The sequence below is a fragment of the Herpailurus yagouaroundi genome, unplaced genomic scaffold (assembly GCF_014898765.1).
Source record: "Herpailurus yagouaroundi ecotype Mexico unplaced genomic scaffold, PumYag 182, whole genome shotgun sequence".
Classification (NCBI taxonomy): Eukaryota; Metazoa; Chordata; class Mammalia; order Carnivora; family Felidae; genus Herpailurus; species Herpailurus yagouaroundi.
Window position 1 is genome coordinate 17125286 of NW_024412413.1, and position 19215 is coordinate 17144500.

General features: G+C 44.0%; 2 protein-coding genes across 2 annotated transcripts in view; one reads left to right on the forward strand and one right to left on the reverse strand.

Annotated features, from left to right (window-relative positions):
* The window catches only part of ALDH1L2 (aldehyde dehydrogenase 1 family member L2), a 66920-nt gene extending 63238 nt beyond the window's left edge, over window positions 1-3682 (forward strand). Inside the window, exons 22-23 of the mRNA XM_040491021.1 lie at window positions 601-800; window positions 2665-3682. Coding sequence (XP_040346955.1) covers window positions 601-800; window positions 2665-2720 — 256 coding nt within the window. The 3' untranslated portion in view covers window positions 2721-3682. The remainder of the gene's footprint in view (window positions 1-600; window positions 801-2664) is intronic.
* A 6213-nt stretch (window positions 3683-9895) lies between these two features.
* NOPCHAP1 (NOP protein chaperone 1) lies at window positions 9896-18381 on the reverse strand. The gene is made up of 4 exons (XM_040491022.1): window positions 18212-18381; window positions 16299-16385; window positions 13935-14071; window positions 9896-11975 (listed from the first exon to the last, which is right to left on the reverse strand). Exons 1-4 carry the CDS (start codon window positions 18321-18323, stop codon window positions 11757-11759), a joined length of 555 nt encoding a protein of 184 aa, XP_040346956.1. The 5' UTR covers window positions 18324-18381; the 3' UTR covers window positions 9896-11756.
* Between the last annotated feature and the right edge of the window lie 834 nt (window positions 18382-19215).

The window sequence follows — 19215 nt, forward strand, 5'->3', positions numbered from 1 at the left end:
ACTGTGTTCCAGGCACTATTAGCTCATTTCATCCTTGAGACAACAAGAAATGTCCTTTTATTATTCTTGCAGTGTTTTGCAATTAACTAAGGCATGCAGAGATGAAGTCATTTGCCCAAGGTCAAGAGGCCACTCGCTGAGCCACTACACCCTACTGCCTCCACAGTGGCACTGGTGGGAGCTGGGAAGGCTTCAGGGCGAGGCACAGAATGAGCCTTGAGCTGTATGCAAAATCTGGAGAGATGGAGGGAAACAGCGGGGGTGCTCTGAGAATGTATCCAGAAGTAGGACTCCAGGGACAGGGGAGGAAGTGAGAGGTCGTGAAGGAGAACCAAGAAGAAAATGGAAAAGATGACTTCAGATTAGATTTTAAAAGGTGTTGCATGATATATACATGAAATATATAATGCTAGAGTTCTAATATCTTGTTGGGAGTTTCTTTTGGTGTAAGCCTGAACTATTTCATTTATAAAAATTCAAGCAAGTTGGCAGTAACGTTTTTCCGTTTCTAGCATGGCGTGGGGGGAAGAGTAGAACATGACATGAGAGTGTTTTGCTTTGCATTCAGTGATATGTTGTCTTCCTGAAAACATCTTGCAGGGACATCGATGGAGTGTTGCAGCGAGCAAATAACACAGAGTACGGTTTGGCCTCAGGGGTTTTTACAAGAGACATAAATAAAGCCATGTACGTGAGCGAGAAACTAGAAGCGGGAACTGTTTTCGTTAACACCTACAACAAGACGGACGTGGCCGCCCCTTTCGGTGGGGTTAAACAATCTGGCTTTGGGAAAGACTTAGGTATGCTCTGCTTTTCTACTGCATGTTCTACTGTCGCAGAGAAGTCTGCTTTATGTTTCGTGCAACCCTTGTGTATGGCTTTGAAGGACATTTCCTATATGGCAGCTGTCCCTGGGTTTTTATGGGCACTATTTGTTTTTTAATGCGAAACGTTTTTATTTAACATACCTACACAAAAGCACACAAACCGCATGTGTGGAAAGGTGTTTTTAAAAGAAGATTAATGTTGAAAAGAAACTATCCTTTAGCTAAAATATGTTTGGCTTTTGACCTGACATTCATCATGAACTCGGTTTAGCTTGTGGGACGAAGTGGAATCAAGACAGAGAAATGAGTGGAGGGCAGTAATCAGCTAGCTCCAAGAATAAATCTTGTCTGTAAGCTGCTTGGCGGTCTTTCAGAATCAATACTGCAATTGGCAGGGTTTTTTCTGGGGGTCTGGGAACTTATGTTTAGAGTTGCAAAAAAGTCCAAAAGATCATTTTTTGCGGGCAATGACACTATCACATTTCAAGTAATAGCTTACTTTGAACACTACCTACGTATGGACCATCTCGTGCTAACTACTTTGCCTGTAGTAGCTAGCACAAGCGAGCCTCACAATAGCCCTGGGAGGTAAGTGCTATTATTATCTTTATTCTATAAATGGAGAAACTGGGGCTCAGAGAGGTTGGGGAACTTGCCCAGAGTTATGTAGCCAGCCACTGCTGGAAAGAGAATTCCAAGCCAGGCAGTCTGGCTGCGGAGCCCATGTTCTTACTCCCCGCAGCCAGTCTGGCATGTTGTTTCAAAAACTGAAATGTTCATGGCTTACTGAAATTATAGTCCCCTAACATAAATTTGGTTAATTTGGGGGGTATTTTTACATCTTCTCTTTCCTGGCGACTTTTGATAATGTATTTGCAGCAAAAAAGGGGTCTCTCCTTCTAAATCCCATTGAATTGAAGATAAAGAGTGTTTATTATAAAACAATAGAATTTGCCTAAATAGTTTCTTTCTCTCCCAGTTTTAAACTCCCTAAGCCCAGGGGTTCCCAGCCCTAGCTGTACATTGGATTAGAGTCACCTGGGAGCTTTAAAAAATACAAAGATGCTGATTTAATTGGTCTGGGATGGGACCTGTGATCAGGAGTTTTAAAACTTCGCCAAGGTAATTCTACAGTAAGGTTAAGAAACCTTGTTTTAGCTCAACTTCCAGGATCATATACTCATTAGTTGCACTGCGGTATTCATGCCCTTTCACTGCCATAGAAATCGACAACTGTACTATCTCCAAAATGGGATAGAAACAGAAAGCAAACCTATTTGTTTGTTTTTTTTGCCTGGATATGCTCTTCTCTGTACAGTGTAAACCAGGAAAACTGCATCATCCTTATCTTTAAAATAAGATTACACCAAAGGGTCTCAAACTTTTTTCTTCCACTCAGTTCTGCTTCGTTTAATATAATCCGAACGACGTATGTTGGCCGCTTCTGTTCAGCCTTAATGGGCAAAGCATGGAGATGAAGAGTTTGTCATCAGGCAGGGAAATAAGGGAGAAAGGTCTGTGGTGGAGACCAACCAAGCCAACACTGTTCCTCAGCAGACCTGATAGGTGGGCTAAGCTCCTACTCCTCAAGGTGTGGTCCGTGGACACGAGCATCTGCACCATCAGGTGATGGTTAGGAATGCATAATCTCAGGGCTTGCACTGCCGTTTCACAAGGTCTCCAGGTGACTCACATGCACTTTACAGTTTGATAAGACCTGGCTCCGGCCACATTCTAGCTGCTCGGTGACCGATACACTTACACCTGTGTCCAAAATTCTGGTGACATCACATCCACTTACGAACAATGCTCCAGGAACTGCTTGTCTCTTCCCTAGGTGAGGAAGCTCTAAACGAATACCTCAAAACCAAGACTGTGACGCTGGAATACTAGAGAGAGCTGTCGCTGGGAACCCCCTGCAGACAGCCTCACTCCTCAACTCTCTCCACACACTTGAGGAGCCTGGATGTGCTGAAGGAGGAGCTGCGAGTTGAAAAATCCACACGTGGACCGCCAAGGGGGTCAGACCACACGTCTAAGCATTTACACCCGTGCCTGAGTGTTTTCTACTGCACCTTTTATACTTTCAAATGATTTGCAGTTGTTGGGTTTTGACTATGTTGTATCTCACATGTATTATAGACTGCCAAGCTGCTTTTTCTCCCCAACTAATCTAGCCGTTGTTCATCTTGAAAAAAGCCAGTATCAGCCGGTTGTACTACACGAGGTGCATTTTGGGGGAAACTTTGCATAATAATGTGCAGATTTTAACCTCCAAACTATACCTATGGGGCTGTTAAAAAGGTTTTCTATAATTTTGCTCTCATGGAACAGTATATCCTATAAGGAATGTGAAATGAATTTTTTTTTCATATTTGGAAATAAGATACATCTTTGTGCCTTTTGATGTTCTATTTTTCAACCCACTGTGATGGGTAACGAACCCACAAACAGTTCTTCTAGGAATGGGGTACTATGTAATGTTGTGAGCAGTAGACAGAATTTAATGACATTATCTCTGGCTCCAAATAGCTTAAATTCTAATAAATAGCTTTTAAAAAGTGAATTTTACAGCATGACATAGACTATAGTAGCCTTTGGAGGCTGATCTTGGTCCATATAATACCATCCTGCCATGTGACTTGAGGAAACCTACACAACTTCTCTGAGCCTCAGTTTCCTTATCTGTCAAATGGGGATAGATAGTAATGCTAGTAATGCCTTCCTCAGGAGCCTTATTTTGAGGAGTCAACGCAATAATATAAGTACCTTGCACTGTGCTTTGTTCATGGTTCTCAAGAGAAGTTAACTTTGTCCCCCCATCACTATTTTAAAAATATATTGAGATAAACTAACCAGATGAATTAATTTTCCTACCACCCCTTTCAGGAGTCACTGATTCCTGTACGCCACTGTTCTGACCCAGTGCTTGATGTAGCAGCACCGGAAAAACGCCCTAAAATGAAAACTGGCAATGGTCCGAGGAAAAGGGCTGTCTTTCTTTCCGCAGCTCATTCGTTCTTCCTAGGACATCTCGTTTTCCGTTTCTCTACCTACCGGATCTTCTGTGTGATCGCTGACTGTGTGATCTCGGGCAAGTTCGTAACCTAATATCTCAGAACCTTGGTGTCTATAAAATGGGGACGAGGTCTCTATCTCATTAGGTGCTGGAAGGAGCCAACAGAATGATATGATGCAGAACGCACCCGACAAGGTGTTTGGACCATAGTCGGTGCCTGAGAAATGGGAATTATTATAATCCATGCAGGACTCACTAGATTGACCGTTGTCAGACAAAAATATTCGGTGAGCAAATTATCACCATCCACATGTGACTGGAAGGTGAGTTCCTGAATCACAGTGTCGCTGGAAGATGGTTGGAGAAATTAACTTCTATTACTCCTCCTTTTATAAAATTTCAGTGAACATTCCTGTCTCTGGATTCAAAGGAGCCCTTAGTTAATCCTTGGTACTTTGGAGAGTCAGCAGCTTAACATAAAGGGAATGTAGGGAACCAATCAACAAACCAAGTCCGAGACAGAAAACATCCAAAGGGAAGAATACCAGGAGTGATCCTGCCATGGTCAATAGAGCATATTTTGCCTATAAGCGCGTTTTATTATACAATAGCCCATTTACCATCAGAGCTTGGCACAGGTGAAATTCTAAATCAGCGGGAATATTCTGAGTCTAAACTGAGGGCTCATATTTGAATAAAATGACAAAGCCTTATTAGAAAGGAACCACTTTTTAAAAAAGTATTATTTAAATTCAAGTTAGTTAACATACAGTGTAGTCTTGGTTTCAGGAGTAGAACCCGGTGATTCATCTCTTATATATGACACCCAGTGCTCATCCCAAAAGTGCCCTCCTTAATGCCCATCACCCATTTAGTCCCCCCCAACCACGTCCCCTCCAGGAGCCCTCAGATTCTTCTCTGTATTTAAGAGTCTCTCATGGTTTGCCTCCCTCTCTGTTTTTATCTTATTTTTCCTTCCCTTATGTTCATCTGTTGTGTTTTCTAAATTCCACATGAGTGAAATCATATGATATTTGTCTTTCTCTGACTGACTTATTTCACTTAACATAATACCCTATTAGAAAGGAACCACTTAAAAAAATTTTTTAAGGTTTATTTTTAAGAGAGAGAGAGAGAGTCGGGGAGGGGCAGAAAGAAACAGGGAGATATAGATACAGAATCTGAAGCAGGCTCCAGGCTCTGAGCTGTCAGCCCAGAGCCCACTGTGGGACTCAAACCCACAAACTGTGAGATCATGACCTGAGCCGAAGTCAGACGCTTAACCGGATGAGCCACGCAGGTGCCCACAGAGGAACTACCTTTAAATGCAGTGTTTTAACTGACTTCACGTGAACTAAAATATCACTTTATCAAATATTTTAATAACAGAAAAAATGGCAAACAAAATCCTGGACTTTTGGGCTGTTTCTTCTGGACTGACGTTTCTCCCTATTAATCTCAGTAGCAGTGTTTGTAATCTTCTTTGGGCCACACACCTCTTTGAGAATCTGATAAAAAAGCTGTGGAGCCCCTCTGTCCTACTTCTACCGCCCAAATTCCCACGCACACCCCTGCAAATATCTTCAAGGGATGCGCAGAGATCTCCTCCAGCCCCTGCTTGGAGAGATGCGCAAAGCCTTCTGCCACAGCGAGTGCTAAAGTTCCTACCGGCTTGTTTTGATATCTGACTGCTGATCAGAACCAAAGCCTGCATGGAATTCCAGTGAATTCGAACTGGAACAGAATGACCCACAGCCTACCATGTGATTTCATTAACACAGGGAATAATTAGATTATCACTCTTCTGGACCCCTGGCTGGCTCTGTAGGTAGAGGGTGCGGCTCTTGATCTCAGGGTCTTGTGAGTTCGAGCCCTATGTTGGGCATAGAGATTACTTAAAAAAAAACTTAAAAAAAATTTTTAACGTTGATTTATTTTTGACAGAGAGAGAGAGAGAGAGAGAGACAGAGCATGAGCGGGGGAGGGGCAGAGAGGGAGACACAGAATCCAAAGCAGGCTCCAGGCTCCGAGCTGTCAGCACAGAGCCTGACGCGGGACTCAAAGTCACAGACCTCGAAATCATGACCTGAGCTGAAGTTGGACGCTCAACCGACTGAGCCACCCAGGAGTCCCCCAAAAGACCTTTTTAAGAAGATTATCACTATTCTTTCAGATCATGATTTGGCTGAAGGATAAAGCTGTGATCTGTCACCTGCGTGGGGAGGTGTGGACACTCTAGGCCCTTCTAATCCTCTTCCACACGCCTTTGCTAAAGCAGTCCCCTTTGCTCACGCACCCTCTGCGCCTTCCTACCCCCAGCTCGGTTTAAGGGGCTCTCCGCTGTGCTCTCCCTTGTGAGGAACACAGTGCTTACCCTTGGTGCTGAAACCATCTGCCACCCTAGCTAGGTATGAGCACCCCTTCCCCACCCTCAGGATTGGCCTTTACTTTCGGCCATGGAAACTGCAGCTGTCATTTATGGAGGGACTCCTGTGGGCCACACGTGGAGCTGAGCACTTTGTAAATGCTCTCTGATGTAATCTTCACATCTGAGAAAAATGAGTCCGTCGAGGTTCTCTTCTTACTGGCTCCACGGCTACCGAGCCATCCTCTTCGCGGATGCCGGTGACTGCTCAGGTCCCGCAGCTGGTCTTCCTCATGCCTCCTTGGGTAATTCTGCTCAAAGTCTAAATCAGATGCTGTCACTCCTCTGCCCAAACCTTGCGATTCGAATAGAATCAAGTCCGGTGTACTCACCGGGGCCTGCAAAGTCCTATCGATCTTGCTCCTTGCCACCTCTGACTTCATCTCCTATGAATTTTCCTCCTGTTCTGTCTAGTCACCCCAGCTGCCTTGACGTTCGTTCCTGAAGGGAATCAAACTCTTGCCCCAGGGCCCTTGCACTTACCGTTCCTCTTCCCGGTGGTGTGCTGGCACATATTTACCCAATGGTCCTCCGGGGAAATTCTTGAAGCATTGGCTAACTTCTGTGTATAAATGCTCTCATCAAAGCTGATTTCAAGCTACAGAGATGCGTGCAGAGCAAGCGGAAGCCAGTGCCGGCACACGACTGCCTTTTCCTGCAACTCTCTTTGCCGACGTACAACGTCCTGGCTGACTGCCTCACTTCATGTCTCACCTCCAATCCCATCTCACTAGAGATGGATCTTCTAGCACATGTGTCCGTCCTCACACTCATACCTCATCTGCCCTGTCACTATTCTTCTTAACCTGCCTTCTTTTCATAGCCCTTATCACAACCTGGCATGCATGCATTTATCATCAATCTCTCCCCCTTAGAATGTGAGCTTCACAAACAGGTGCTTCTTTTGTTCCATGCTGCATCTACAATGCCGAATACATAGAAGGAAGGAGCTCAGTAAATATTTGCCTTCAAGTGAAAGAGGTTAAGTAACCTGCCTGAATCACACAGCTATTCACTGGTAGAACAGGTACTCGAAGCAATGAAGTTCCTGGTCTTAACCAAGCTGGATGGCTCTTCATGCCAAAGCCGGAATCAGTTCCTGCGTAGGGAACGGCAGCAAACACCAAACATTGGTTGCCGTCTGCAAGAGCTGTTGTGGAAGTGGCTAGAAACAGGCTGCAAAACCAGACTGGATCCCTTATGCCTGCCCTCCAGGGAAGTGAAAGCTGTCGAGGGCGACCTGGACTAAAGGAGACCATTAGGAGACTAAATGAGACGTGGTGGATGGGGGTGATTATCATCACTGTTAATGCAAATGATACCCAAGCGGATTTTTAAAATGATTAAATAATACCTAACTATGTAAAATTACATCAAACAGGAAGGGAAGATTCAACCATAAACTTCCCACACAGAAATAACCACGGATAACTGAGACTGTGTCAGACTTTTTCCATGAAAATATATTTTACAGAATTAGTATAATACGGCACATAACTTTGTTACCTGCTTTTTTTTTCATCTTTCTGTGTCAATAAACATGCTTCTTCACATGTTGAGTGGCTTTAATTCACTTGTTCTCCATTGGTGGACATTTAGACACATGTTGCACATGGTTGGTTTTTGCTATTTTAAAATTTGCAATAAATCTCACGCAGAAATTTATGAACAAATCTGTTGGTTAGGATAAGTTCCTAACAGTTTCCCCCACATTCTTGCCACCACTGTGCATTATTCCTGTAGCATCAGAATACCTCACATTTTCTGAGCACTGTTCTAAACACGTGCTGTGTATCAACGCATTCATTTCTTAGCAAAACTCCATAAGGGGACAGTTACCCCCATGTTGCAGATGGGGAAAGTGAGGCAAGTGGCCGGGCTGAGGTCTGGTCCGGATGGCTTTGGAGTCTGTGCTTGTGGCAGATGACTACGGGGCCCACGGTGGCCAGGTGTGACAGGGTGAACTCAACCTGCTCTAACGGTTACCTACTACGAGGCCTTAGGAAAGATACGTAGCAGCTCCGGGTCACTTTCCTCATCTGTGAAGTGGACGTAAGCAGAATGAGCTCCTAAGGTGGTGGTCTTTTTTTTTCTTCACAATTAGAAAATTGTGTCACAAAACAAAACTAGCGATAGTTCCATCTGCAGTTATTTAATGCAGTGAGTCCGTGACGTCCTTTGTTTCTCTTTGCAGTGCTTGATGTACAGACTCAAGAGTTTGTGGACACCAGACAGGACTCTCAGGAATCCTATCCAGTCGTAAAATACCCAATCCTCTCACTTCTTTATGTGCCTCCTTTTTCGGGAGGAGAAATACTTTCTTTTCCAAAAGTTTACTAACACGGCTTTGCTCATTGGGCAGGTCCGTGTCACGTGCTCATTCCCAAACCAGTCGCGGGCAACGGTTTCCCTCGACCGGGCAGTGGGGGGAGCCAACCACAAAAATTCCAGCATTAAACTCTTTGGAAAATCCACCAGTCCTGTTTACCCTGTCTTGTTTCTTCTGGATCGAGAACCACGATGCTATTCATCTTAAGCATAGATGAATTACTTACAGAAAGAGAAAAAGGGTAGTTTAATGAACATTTACTGTACATTTCAATCAAGTGAAAGGCCCTATGCTAGGCACTGAGGGAAATACAAGTGAAAATCAGACCCAACTTCTCCGGTCTTTCCCTACCAGAGTAGTGGATACGGGAACCATAAATACACGAGCTACTTTGTAAGGCAGGCATTCCTTAGAAGTACCATATTTCATGGACAATGAAAATACGGTGAGAGTAGGTGGGAGATCCGTTCAGAATGAAATTTCTGCTTCAAAGGCCATCACAGCTGATTTTCACATTTGTAACTGTCCAGAGCCACAGAGGGATGGTATTCCAAGCACGGGGCGACCATCTCACCAGCCTTAGCAGCAATGGAAACACTGCCCGAACGGCTGCCACATCTCACACGAGCCTCTGGCAGACAGAGCACAGGTCGGACCAACCAAAGCCCAACAGTGATTTACTTTCCAATAGACTGAAAGGCAAACTGCTGACAAACAAAACGGCTTTTTAGTTAAGGGATAACATGCATACGGCAAAGTGCACGGATGTTAAACGTGCAACTCAATTACGTTTTTGTATATACTCGAGTGGTGGTGACTGGAGTATGAAACATGCTAGTGGGTGACACAGAAAGGGCTCAGGAAGTATTATTACCTATTATTGTCCCATCTGCTGATTTGGAAAGTGAAGAATACAATCTTGGTTTCTCTGTGTTTTTTTGTTTTTTGACATGTGGCTTGAAACATTCTTTTTTTTCTGTGAATTCTTTATGTACTTGGCCTTTTTGTTATTAAGGTATTAGTCCTTTTTCTATTTTGTAAGAGCCCTTTATAGATTGATGCTCACTCTTTCTTATATTGCAAATATTTTCCCCAATTTGCCCCTTGCCTTTAAAATTTCTTTACTACCTCCTGGTTTTTAGTATTTATGTGGATGAGTTTTCTGCTTTTTTCCTTTGTGATTTCAGACTTTGACGTTCTGCTTAAGAAAAAACAAAACAGAAACAAAAAGGTTTTGACTCCTGCTTCCTGAAAAAAGAAATAAAAACTATTTCACTATTAAATAATCACCCATATTTTAGTATGGAACCCTTATAATTTTATTTCTATTCAAATCTTTACTCCACATATAATTTATCTTAGCACACAGTGTGAGGCTAAGATCTAACCTTTTTTGAAACAGCCGGTTCTGACATTGTACACTAAATAATTCACCCAGTTTACACTCACTTAAAATGCCATCTTTACCATAAATTAAATTTTCATGGTTTTCTCTTTTCTACTATGTCATGAGAATGTCCAGAGGACCTGAGTTTAGTTGACTTCCCTTACTGTATAGGGAGGCTCGCTGTAATACACGAGACAGCCATGGCAGGAGGGAATATTCACATTCTACACACTAGCATGTATTTCTAGACTGACTGGTCTCTCACTGATCACTCGGCATATTTCTGTTGTGAAGCTGTATTTCCTGTGAAGTTACACCTTCATATCCCCCTGCCAGGAGCAGCCTTCCATGGCTTGTAATTTCCCATATGCCCCCATCCATCCACTGATTTGGTAACATTATTCATGCCTATTCTGTACCATGCACCATGCTAAGTAGTGAACCAGACAAATGCAATTCTTTCCACGATGTAGCATAATATATTAGCCGGCAGGAGACAATCTTTAAATATTTACACCAGTCACCGTCACTGTTGTGTTTGGTGCTACAGAACATAGCACAATAACCTTTCTAGCTGAGGAGTCTCATTTCCAGATCCGTTCGTCTCTTCATACATTTAGTGAGACACAGCCCAGAAGAGCTGGTTCCAATTTCCAATGGGAAATACCAGGAAGAACCTTGAGAATCATCTTCAGAGTATTTACAAGACAATGATGTGAGGAGTAAGAACAAATAGTTAAAAGTTAAAAGAGAGACCTCAAACTCTAGGGCACAAATGCCATCAGCTTAGCCCACTTGGAGACAATCCTTTAAATTCTCAGGCCTATATCCTGAGCAAAGCCAGGCCCATGAGATCTGAAATTGAATAAGGTCAAGGATGAGGCAGAAAGGCGATGCCAGCATAGGATCATTTTGACCTCTGAAAGGGGGAAAACTAGTTGTATATATAGCTTATAGCTCTTTGTGACCCATACCCTGTTTTTTCTGTGATGCCCCTATTTTCTACTTCTGACAGGTTTTAAACTGTGGGCAACTGTGTAGAATAGTTTTAATAGCTTAAACAAAAAAATTTGCCTATGGAAAAAAAGGAAAAACAAAAAAATCATGAATTTTTCCAACCAGTAAATTCTACCTGCACTGAGTTCAGGCTGCAGAGTCACCAACAATGATGAAACCACACAGCACCACATTCCCAGCTCAAACTGCAAAGGACTTTTGTGGTTTTTGTTTTTGTTTTTGTTTTAATGAAAGTAGATATGCCTGGGGGCAGCTGAATATAAATAATTCTTATCTTTACAAAAAATTTCTTTCTCTTAAAAAAAAAAATTCTCCCCTATTGAACCCACACTGTGATGGTAACAAATAAATCTGATTTTATAATATCCCAAAAAACCTATATTGGGTTATTCAAGAGAATAAATTTCAAACAAAAACAAAGGATTTGTATTTTTACTTTAAAATAAGTTTGATATTTCCAAAGTCTGCTGAAGAAAGAAAATGCCAGCAAATTCACTTGTCACCATACATAAAGCTAAGCTTTCTAAAGGGAATCTCTTTAGCATGAGATCAAATGCAGTCTGCTCTTAGAAGATTCCCCAAATGCTACTATTCCAGCCTTAAAAGATAGTTTCTGTTTCTCTGAGAAACAAAAAATATCTAATATCACATACAAGCACCACAGATACCTGAAATGCAAAATAACCAGCAAGTCACATTCTCTTTCCACAGAATTAGCAGGCGTATGTTACCTGCTCCCAAGGTCATTTATTTTACTCTTTCCTTTTTTTACTGGCAGGGCTGTCCAAAACCTCGATCTTGCCTTTTCCGTCTTCTGAATGAGGAAGTTTAAAGTTGTCTGTGGTGACTTCAGAAGAGGCGGTGTCGTCCTCCTCAGAGTCTGAGCTGTCCTCTGAGCTGTCTTGCGAACTCTCTTCTGAACCGTCCTCTTCTTTTGAATCGGACTGATTCATCTCAAACAAGGCCACATCCTGCCAAAAGCACCACGTGAGAAATTTATTCCAGGGCAGTTGCCTAAAGTTGTGATAACAACCCTGGGAAGAACCAACTTTTGGCCCAAATACTGAAGCACAAAGGACAAGGAATATTTTTAGTGCAATATGGCACTTTTTTTCTTTCAGTTGCCACAGTCCACCATAATGATTTACATTTACTACAAGTCTAAGAAATCCTCCCACAACCCGATTCTATATACCCTGAACACATTCAACGATAGGCCTTCAACAAATATTAATAGAGGTGCCTGGGTGGCTCAGTCAGTTAAGTGCCTGCCTCACTCTTGATTTCAGCTCGGGTCATGACCTCACAGTCATAGGCTCGAGTCCCGTCTTGAGCTCGGCACTGGGCATGGAGCCTACTTAAGAGTCTCTCTCTCTCCTTCTGACCTTCCCCAGCTCATGCACACACGCATGAGTGCCCTCTAGAAAACAACATAAACCCCCAACAAAACAAAAAAAACGCAAATATTAACAAATACTAACATGAGCCAGGCACCACACTAGGTCCTAGAGACTCCACAAGAACAACAAAATCCTTGCCTTTGTGCAACTTAACGTTTTTGAGCAGGGATTGGCAAGTTATAGCCTGTTGGCCAAACCCAGCCCACTAACTGTTTTTGTTTAGCTCATGGGCTAAGAATGTTTTTTTTTCCCCCAGTGGTAGGGAAAAAAAATTAAAAAATAATATTTCATAAAACACAAAAATTATATGATATTCAAATTTCAGTGTCCGTAAGTAACATTGATAAAATTTGCCTATTCGTGACATAATCGTCTACAGCTGCTTTCATGCTAAAGCGGCAGAAATGAGCAGTCACAAAGAGACAGTACGGTCCACAAAGCAAAAGTATTTACTAGCTGGTCCCTTCCACAAAATATCTACTGACCTCTGGTCTAGTTAGGAAAGAAAGCCAACGAACACCTACATGTAAAGCACAGCGTGGAGCAGTGAAAATGAACAAAAGTAAAGTAGGATACGATAAGGTACTCATGGGCCATCGGGAAAAGCCTCTTGTTGAGGGGACAACTGATGAGAGGTAGAGGGAGTTAAGCTGCAGAAATGTGGGCAAGAGCCTTCCACACAGAGGGAACAGGCCTGGAGCAAGGAGCGTGAACGGGAGCGCAGGCAAGAGGGGGCCAGGAGGGAGGGAAGTCAGATGGAGAGCTGGAGGCCGCTCACACGGGCCCTGGAAGGACTCTGAATCCATCAGAAACGTGATGGGAAAGTGAGCCACAGACAGTGTGAAGAACAGATTCTAGGGAAGAAAGGGCAGAAGCAGGGGAGCCTGTTGAGAAGTCACTGCAATAGTCCAGGGTGGAGACCACGATTCCGTGGACCGAGGGTGGCAGCAGGAGACGTCACACAGAGTGGCTGGCTCCGGGAAATATTCTGGAAGCAGCGCTGAGCAGAGCTGCTGCCGAACGGGATATTATCATCAACAACGGTGTTGGCTCTGTCCAGACACAAGTGTTATAAAGGGAACTCCGGGGCAGAAAGAAGATGTGAATCTAAATGGAGAGGATTTTGCAGGTGGCTTAGGTAATCAGTTATTGCATTAAACACATTCATGTTTGCATTTTCTATCAATCAGGCTATGATTACTTCTTTCAGGCCTTGGATGGGAAAAAAAAATCCACTTAGGACACTTAGTAGATAAATGCTTCAAGATAACAAATGTAATATTTGACCTTAAAAGCCCTCCTATGATTCTCTATTACTAAATTTCTAAGCTCCACCCAGGGAAGCTTACTGGTCTGTAAGATCCCTAATCATAAAATGACTGAGTTCCCACGCAGTGCTGGAAGCATGAGCTGACTTTGCAAGAAGGAAAATAACACTTGGAGTTAAAATGGAAAAGTCCTCTCTTTTGTAGATGATGGGGCATGCCGGTAAATTTCATACTTGATGAAAGGAAAACAAAGCATAGCTACCATTTGTATAACTTTTCCAAGACTCCCATCAATATCTTCAATATTGAAATGCCCAGGGGGTGCGGATGCCATTTCTTTTCTTAGCTTTTCATTTGCCTGAGCCATCTGTGGGAGAAAGGTCTGTACTTGGTCCAATACTAAGGAGAGAAAATAGAGTGTATCAATATTTATGTTAGTCTTTGGCCACACTTCAAATTTTAAAATCCAGAATTCCCTATAAAACACTTCTGACTTGAAAAGTAATCAGGGGCACCTGGGTGGCTCAGCTGGCTCTGTTGGGCGTCCGACTTCGGCTCAGGTTATGATCTCCCGGTCTGTGGGTTCGAGCCCCGCATCAGGCTCTGTAGTGACAGCTCGGAGCCTGGAGCCTTCATTGGATTCTGGGATTCCCCCCTCTCTCTGCCCCTCCCCTGCTCATGCTCTGTCTCACTCTGTCTCTCAAAAATAAAATGTTAAAAAAAAAATTTATTTTTAAAGTAATCACAGCGACAATAGTTATAATTTAAAAAAAAACCTCAAATTTCTTCCATTTTAAAAACCTCTAACCTTTTTCTGAATCCTTAAAGCAGTAGGACTACACAAGTTAGCGAATATTTCTCAATGTTTATTAGTGTTTTCATATATCCCCAGAACTGCACATTTCTAGAACGCTGGCATTCAACCAATAGTCACTGAATAAGGAGAAAGTATGACTTAACAGTTAAACGAGCCAGGCTCTGAGGCTTTGCATTCAGGCTGACGAGGTTATTCACAGCGTCCCAGTTCCGCCTTCTACCTGAACTACCTTGGGCATGTTAACTAAGTAGTGGTTGTCTCCACCTACCCAACATGCTCCCCTTGTTTCTGATAACATAATCCTGACCTTCCTTTTAAGCTCTGTCATTCCTTGCCACTCTTGTGCCTTTCCCTATACATGCCTAGATGTTCCACAACACTGGTCACCATGCTTTGGTGCAATACCATAGACGGTGACACTGTGACCTAGCCAGGCCCATAAGAGATCACCCTGGGACTTCAGCCTGAACTGTGGAGAAAGAGAGCCCTTCTTTCTGAGTCAGTAAATGAGTGCTTGAGCTGCTGATGAACGGGGCAACTTGCCACATGGTGAGGAAGGGCCTGTTCTAGAGTTAGCCAACACCTAGGGAAGCAGAGCTAAGAGTTAGAGCAGGAGACCCCGGATGACAGCGAGCACCTGGGTGCAGAGGTACCTGAAGTCACTGCTCCCTGTCCCACAATAAAATTGGTCACCATAACTTATTTTTTGGCTTAAGGCAATCAGGAGTTGGAGTTTAGTCATCTGCAGCCACAAGTGTCCTAAAAAATTTAAATTTAACCATTCAATACCTCAATTTAGGAGTGCCTGGGTGGCTCAACTGGTTAAATGTTCAACTCTTGATTTCATTTCAGGTCATGATCTCACAGTTCGTGGGATGGAGCCCCGAGTCAGCCTCTGCTCGGACAGCGTGGAGCCTGCTTAGGATATTCTGTCCCTCTCTCTCTCTTTGCCCCTTCCCCACGCATGCACGCGAGCATTCTCTCTCAAAATAAATAAATAAACAAAACCTCAATTTACTCATCTGTAAAACAGGGGTAATAACTGTATTATCCTAAGTATAGGGGAATCAGTAAGCAAGGTGTGTCTAATGTCGTTAGCTTTCAAAAGAAGCCCAGCACATAACTGTGCATATAATGAGTTCTCAAAACCTGTTAAGTCACTGATACAGCTACACGATACATGACTGAAACGTCTGGAGTACAGAAGATGAAAAGAAAAAGGTGGTAAAGGTCAAGAAATGGCCTTGAATCGAAGTGCCTGGCTGGCTCAGCCGGTTGAGTGTCCGCCTTCAGCTCAGGTCATGATCTCACAGCTTGTGGGTTCGAGCCCCACGTCGGGCTCTGTGCTGACAGCTCAAGGCCTGGAGCCTGCTTCGGATTCTGTGTCTCCCTCTCTCTCTCTCTACTCCTCTCCCGCTCATGCTCTCTCCCTCTCTGTCTCTCAAAAATAAACATTAAAAAAATTGTTTTTTAGAAAGGGGAAAAAAGAAATGGCCTTTAACTGTAAAATAGGGCTGCTAGAGGATGAAATCAGGCCATATACATACAAAGCCCCACAATTAATCACAAGGAAAGAAATGAGAAACATAAAAAAGACTCAAATGGAAGTCTACAGATGGAATGAATACACCGTGAGCAACTCATTTAGACACCAAACCCCCTGGGCAGTCCCAGGGCGATGACAAAAGAGCTTGGGTCCAATAGCTGGGGTTCCCTGTGGACCTCTACTGCTTACATGGGCAAAATTTAACATCACAGAGAGTTTTGGAGAGAGAAAGGGGTAAAAGAAAGAGAGGGAAAGATACTTACAGGGACTCCTCTCTATCCGAACTGTTTGAAGAGTGGAAGTTTTTCTGCAATTAGGCTTGGGGTTGATGAGTAACCTGTCCCATATACCTGAAAGCACACCAACACTGAATTTACTAGAGCATAAGGAAATAGAAGCCCGTCAGCGAACTTGTCACAACCACTCTCAAGTCTTGAACATTCCACATTCTCCAAGACATTTTTAGAAAAAGAGGCCCTCCAAGTTCCATTTCAACATTTTACCTCTTTGCAAACACCCAGCTGCCCTTCCTTAGGCCTGTCTCATACATCTGTATGTGTCACCGATGCTAAGCATTAAGTGCAAACTAACCTGCACCTGTGCGGATCAGAACTCCATCAGTGACAAATGCGTTTCTGCAACAAAGGGACGGAGGAAGCAGTACAGACACAATAATAGTTAAGTGGAGCCAGAAGTGGTTATACTGGGCGAATTATTTAACCTCTTGGAGCATTCCTTTATTTATAAAGCACACCTGCCTTGTTAGTGGACCTTCATTAAACATGTCCAACCTAGGGGCGCCTGAGTGGTTCAATCGGTTAAACATCTGACTTCAGCTCAGGTCATGACCTCACGGTTCGTGCGTTTGAGCCCTGAGTTGGGCTCTGTGCTGACAGCTCACAGCCTGGAGCCTCCTTCGGATTCTGTCTCCCTCTCTCTGGCCCTCCCCAACTCACACGCTGTCTCTCTCTCTCTCTCAAAAGTAAATAAACATTAAAAGAAAATTAAAAAAAAATATCCAACCTAGACAAATGAGCCCTTTGAAAACCTTTTGTTGTCCCCCACCACCCCCATACACTTTTTCGGCCCCCTCACTACTACTTGCCAAATCAAACAACTCTTCAGCCCATCAGAGTTCAGAGGACAGGGCCTGAGTTTTTCAAAACTCAAGGCTTTGACCCCCCTGTTTCCAGCAACTGGAAAACCTCTTCACTTAAGTACAAAACTCCTGTTCACCCCCAAAGCAGAGCTTAACAAATACTCTTTGATTACTACTTTAGGTCTAACAATGGGATTAGCATAAAGAATCCCATCAGTCTGGAGCTAGACTGACTGCATTCAAATCCTAATTTTTGCCACTTTCCAGCCACGAGATCTCCAGCGAGTTACTTATCTGTATGACACACGGTGACTCAGTTTCTCACGTTTATAAAATAGAGATAACAGAACCTTCTGCACAAGGCTTTTGTGAGGATTGAATAAGTTAATTAATTCCTGGGTCACAGTAAGCACTACATAAACGTTGGCTCTTATCATAACTTTGGGATGCTCTGGGTTCTCACCGAATGTCTTCAAGCTAATATTCACTGAGAATACCTCCATTTCCCAAATGTGAAAACTGGGGCGTTCAGAACGTAAACTTTCCTATAGTTCCACAGCTAATCACGCGTGGAGTTGGGATTCGAATCCATGCTTTTAAACTCCACTACGGTGCCTGCAATCCTATGTAGCTTTCCTGGAACCAAGTGTCCCTCTACGAGACAGAGGCAAGGCACTAAGCGGTGGTTCTGAGAACACAGAGGGGTGGGGGTGCGGGGGTTAATCCATAATAGTCACCTGCTCCCCCCACCAGCCAGCTGCTGGGACCCGGGACAGCCGACCTAAGGCCCTCCTCAAGCCCTCCCCCTTAGGGGACGTGTCCTGCTGCGCCGCTCCGCAGGGTGGGGGCCCACTACTCCGCAGAACCTAAGACCCTCGCTGGGCCCATGGCCGCGTGGCCGCCCCGAGGCCTCCGAACCCCATCCGCGCCGTGGCGGTCACGCAGAAGCCCTGTGGCCACCCCTGGGCGTCCCTTCGGGGGTGCCGGGCTCGGGCAGGGGGCCGTCAGCCTGTCCCCCCGGCTCACACGCCCCCCGCCGCACGTGAGCACTGCATGCCAACGCCACCCGCCCGTCACCTGCGCGGCCGCCGCTTCCCGCCGTCAGCAGCTCCTTAGACACCGAGATCCCCGAGCAGTCCCGGGGTGAAGAGGGAGAAGCTCCAGACTGGGACTCCTCGCGTACCTCCATGCCCCTCGCTAGATTTGAGAGCCAGCCGACCCAGACCCGGATGCAGGAAAGAAGCTCGGGCAGGGGGCGGGGCCAAGGCCGCGATTGGACGAAACTAGGAGGTGGGCGGGGTTATGGCAGCCGGCGGCCAGGGCGACACCTGGCGGATCCCTGAGGCCATTTCTGTGGTGGGAAAAGGAAGGTTGGGGCTTCTGAGGTCCCATCCCTGGATGAAACAGCTGGCAAAAGTTGATTTTAGTCAAACGATCCGGACAACAGCGCACCATGGGGCTGTTCTTCTCCTCGTTCTTTTATTTTTATATGGTGGTTAAAGAAAAAACATACGCAACATAAAATTTAGCATCTTAACCATTTTTAAGTGGACAGTTCAGAAGTGTTACCTGTATTTACATGTTTATGCACAAGATCTCTAGAATTTTTCATCTTGCAAAGCTGAAACTGTTCGTTGAGCAACCCCCCCTTATTGTTATCATAATAACAACTTAACATTATATTACAACCAAATTCTAAAATGTAGGGCACAAAAAATTATGGGAGAAATGACAGCAGGCACTGAAAACACTGATTGATGTAGTTTAAAAGCTGACTTCACTCTCTTTCTATTTAAAATCTACTCTGGAGATCATTCAGGGAAGGACAGCACCTTTCTTTCTTTATATTTCCAGTGCTTCACTTGGAGTCAGGCACATAGTTAATGATTAATCCATGTTTAGTGAATGAACGGAGAGAAGTTGAACAAATGAATAATTGTGAATTGTTTCATTGATTGATGGTTCACCCCTGTAAAACCGTATTCTAGCCCTTAGAAATGTCTTCAAATCTCTGTTGTGAATTGTTGACTGAGATCAGAAGCAGCCCATAGTACAATGCTGTATAAAACTAATGGAGCTCT

Coding starts and splice junctions, on each gene's coding strand:
- NOPCHAP1 (XM_040491022.1), bottom strand. CDS start 18,323: ATGGAGGTACGCGAGGAGTCCCAGTCTGGAGCTTCTCCCTCTTCACCC. Junction 16,386..18,211: donor GGGAAGCGGCGGCCGCGCAG/GTGACGGGCGGG, acceptor GTGTGCTTTCAG/GTATATGGGACAGGTTACTC. Junction 14,072..16,298: donor TCGGATAGAGAGGAGTCCCT/GTAAGTATCTTT, acceptor TTCTCTCCTTAG/TATTGGACCAAGTACAGACC.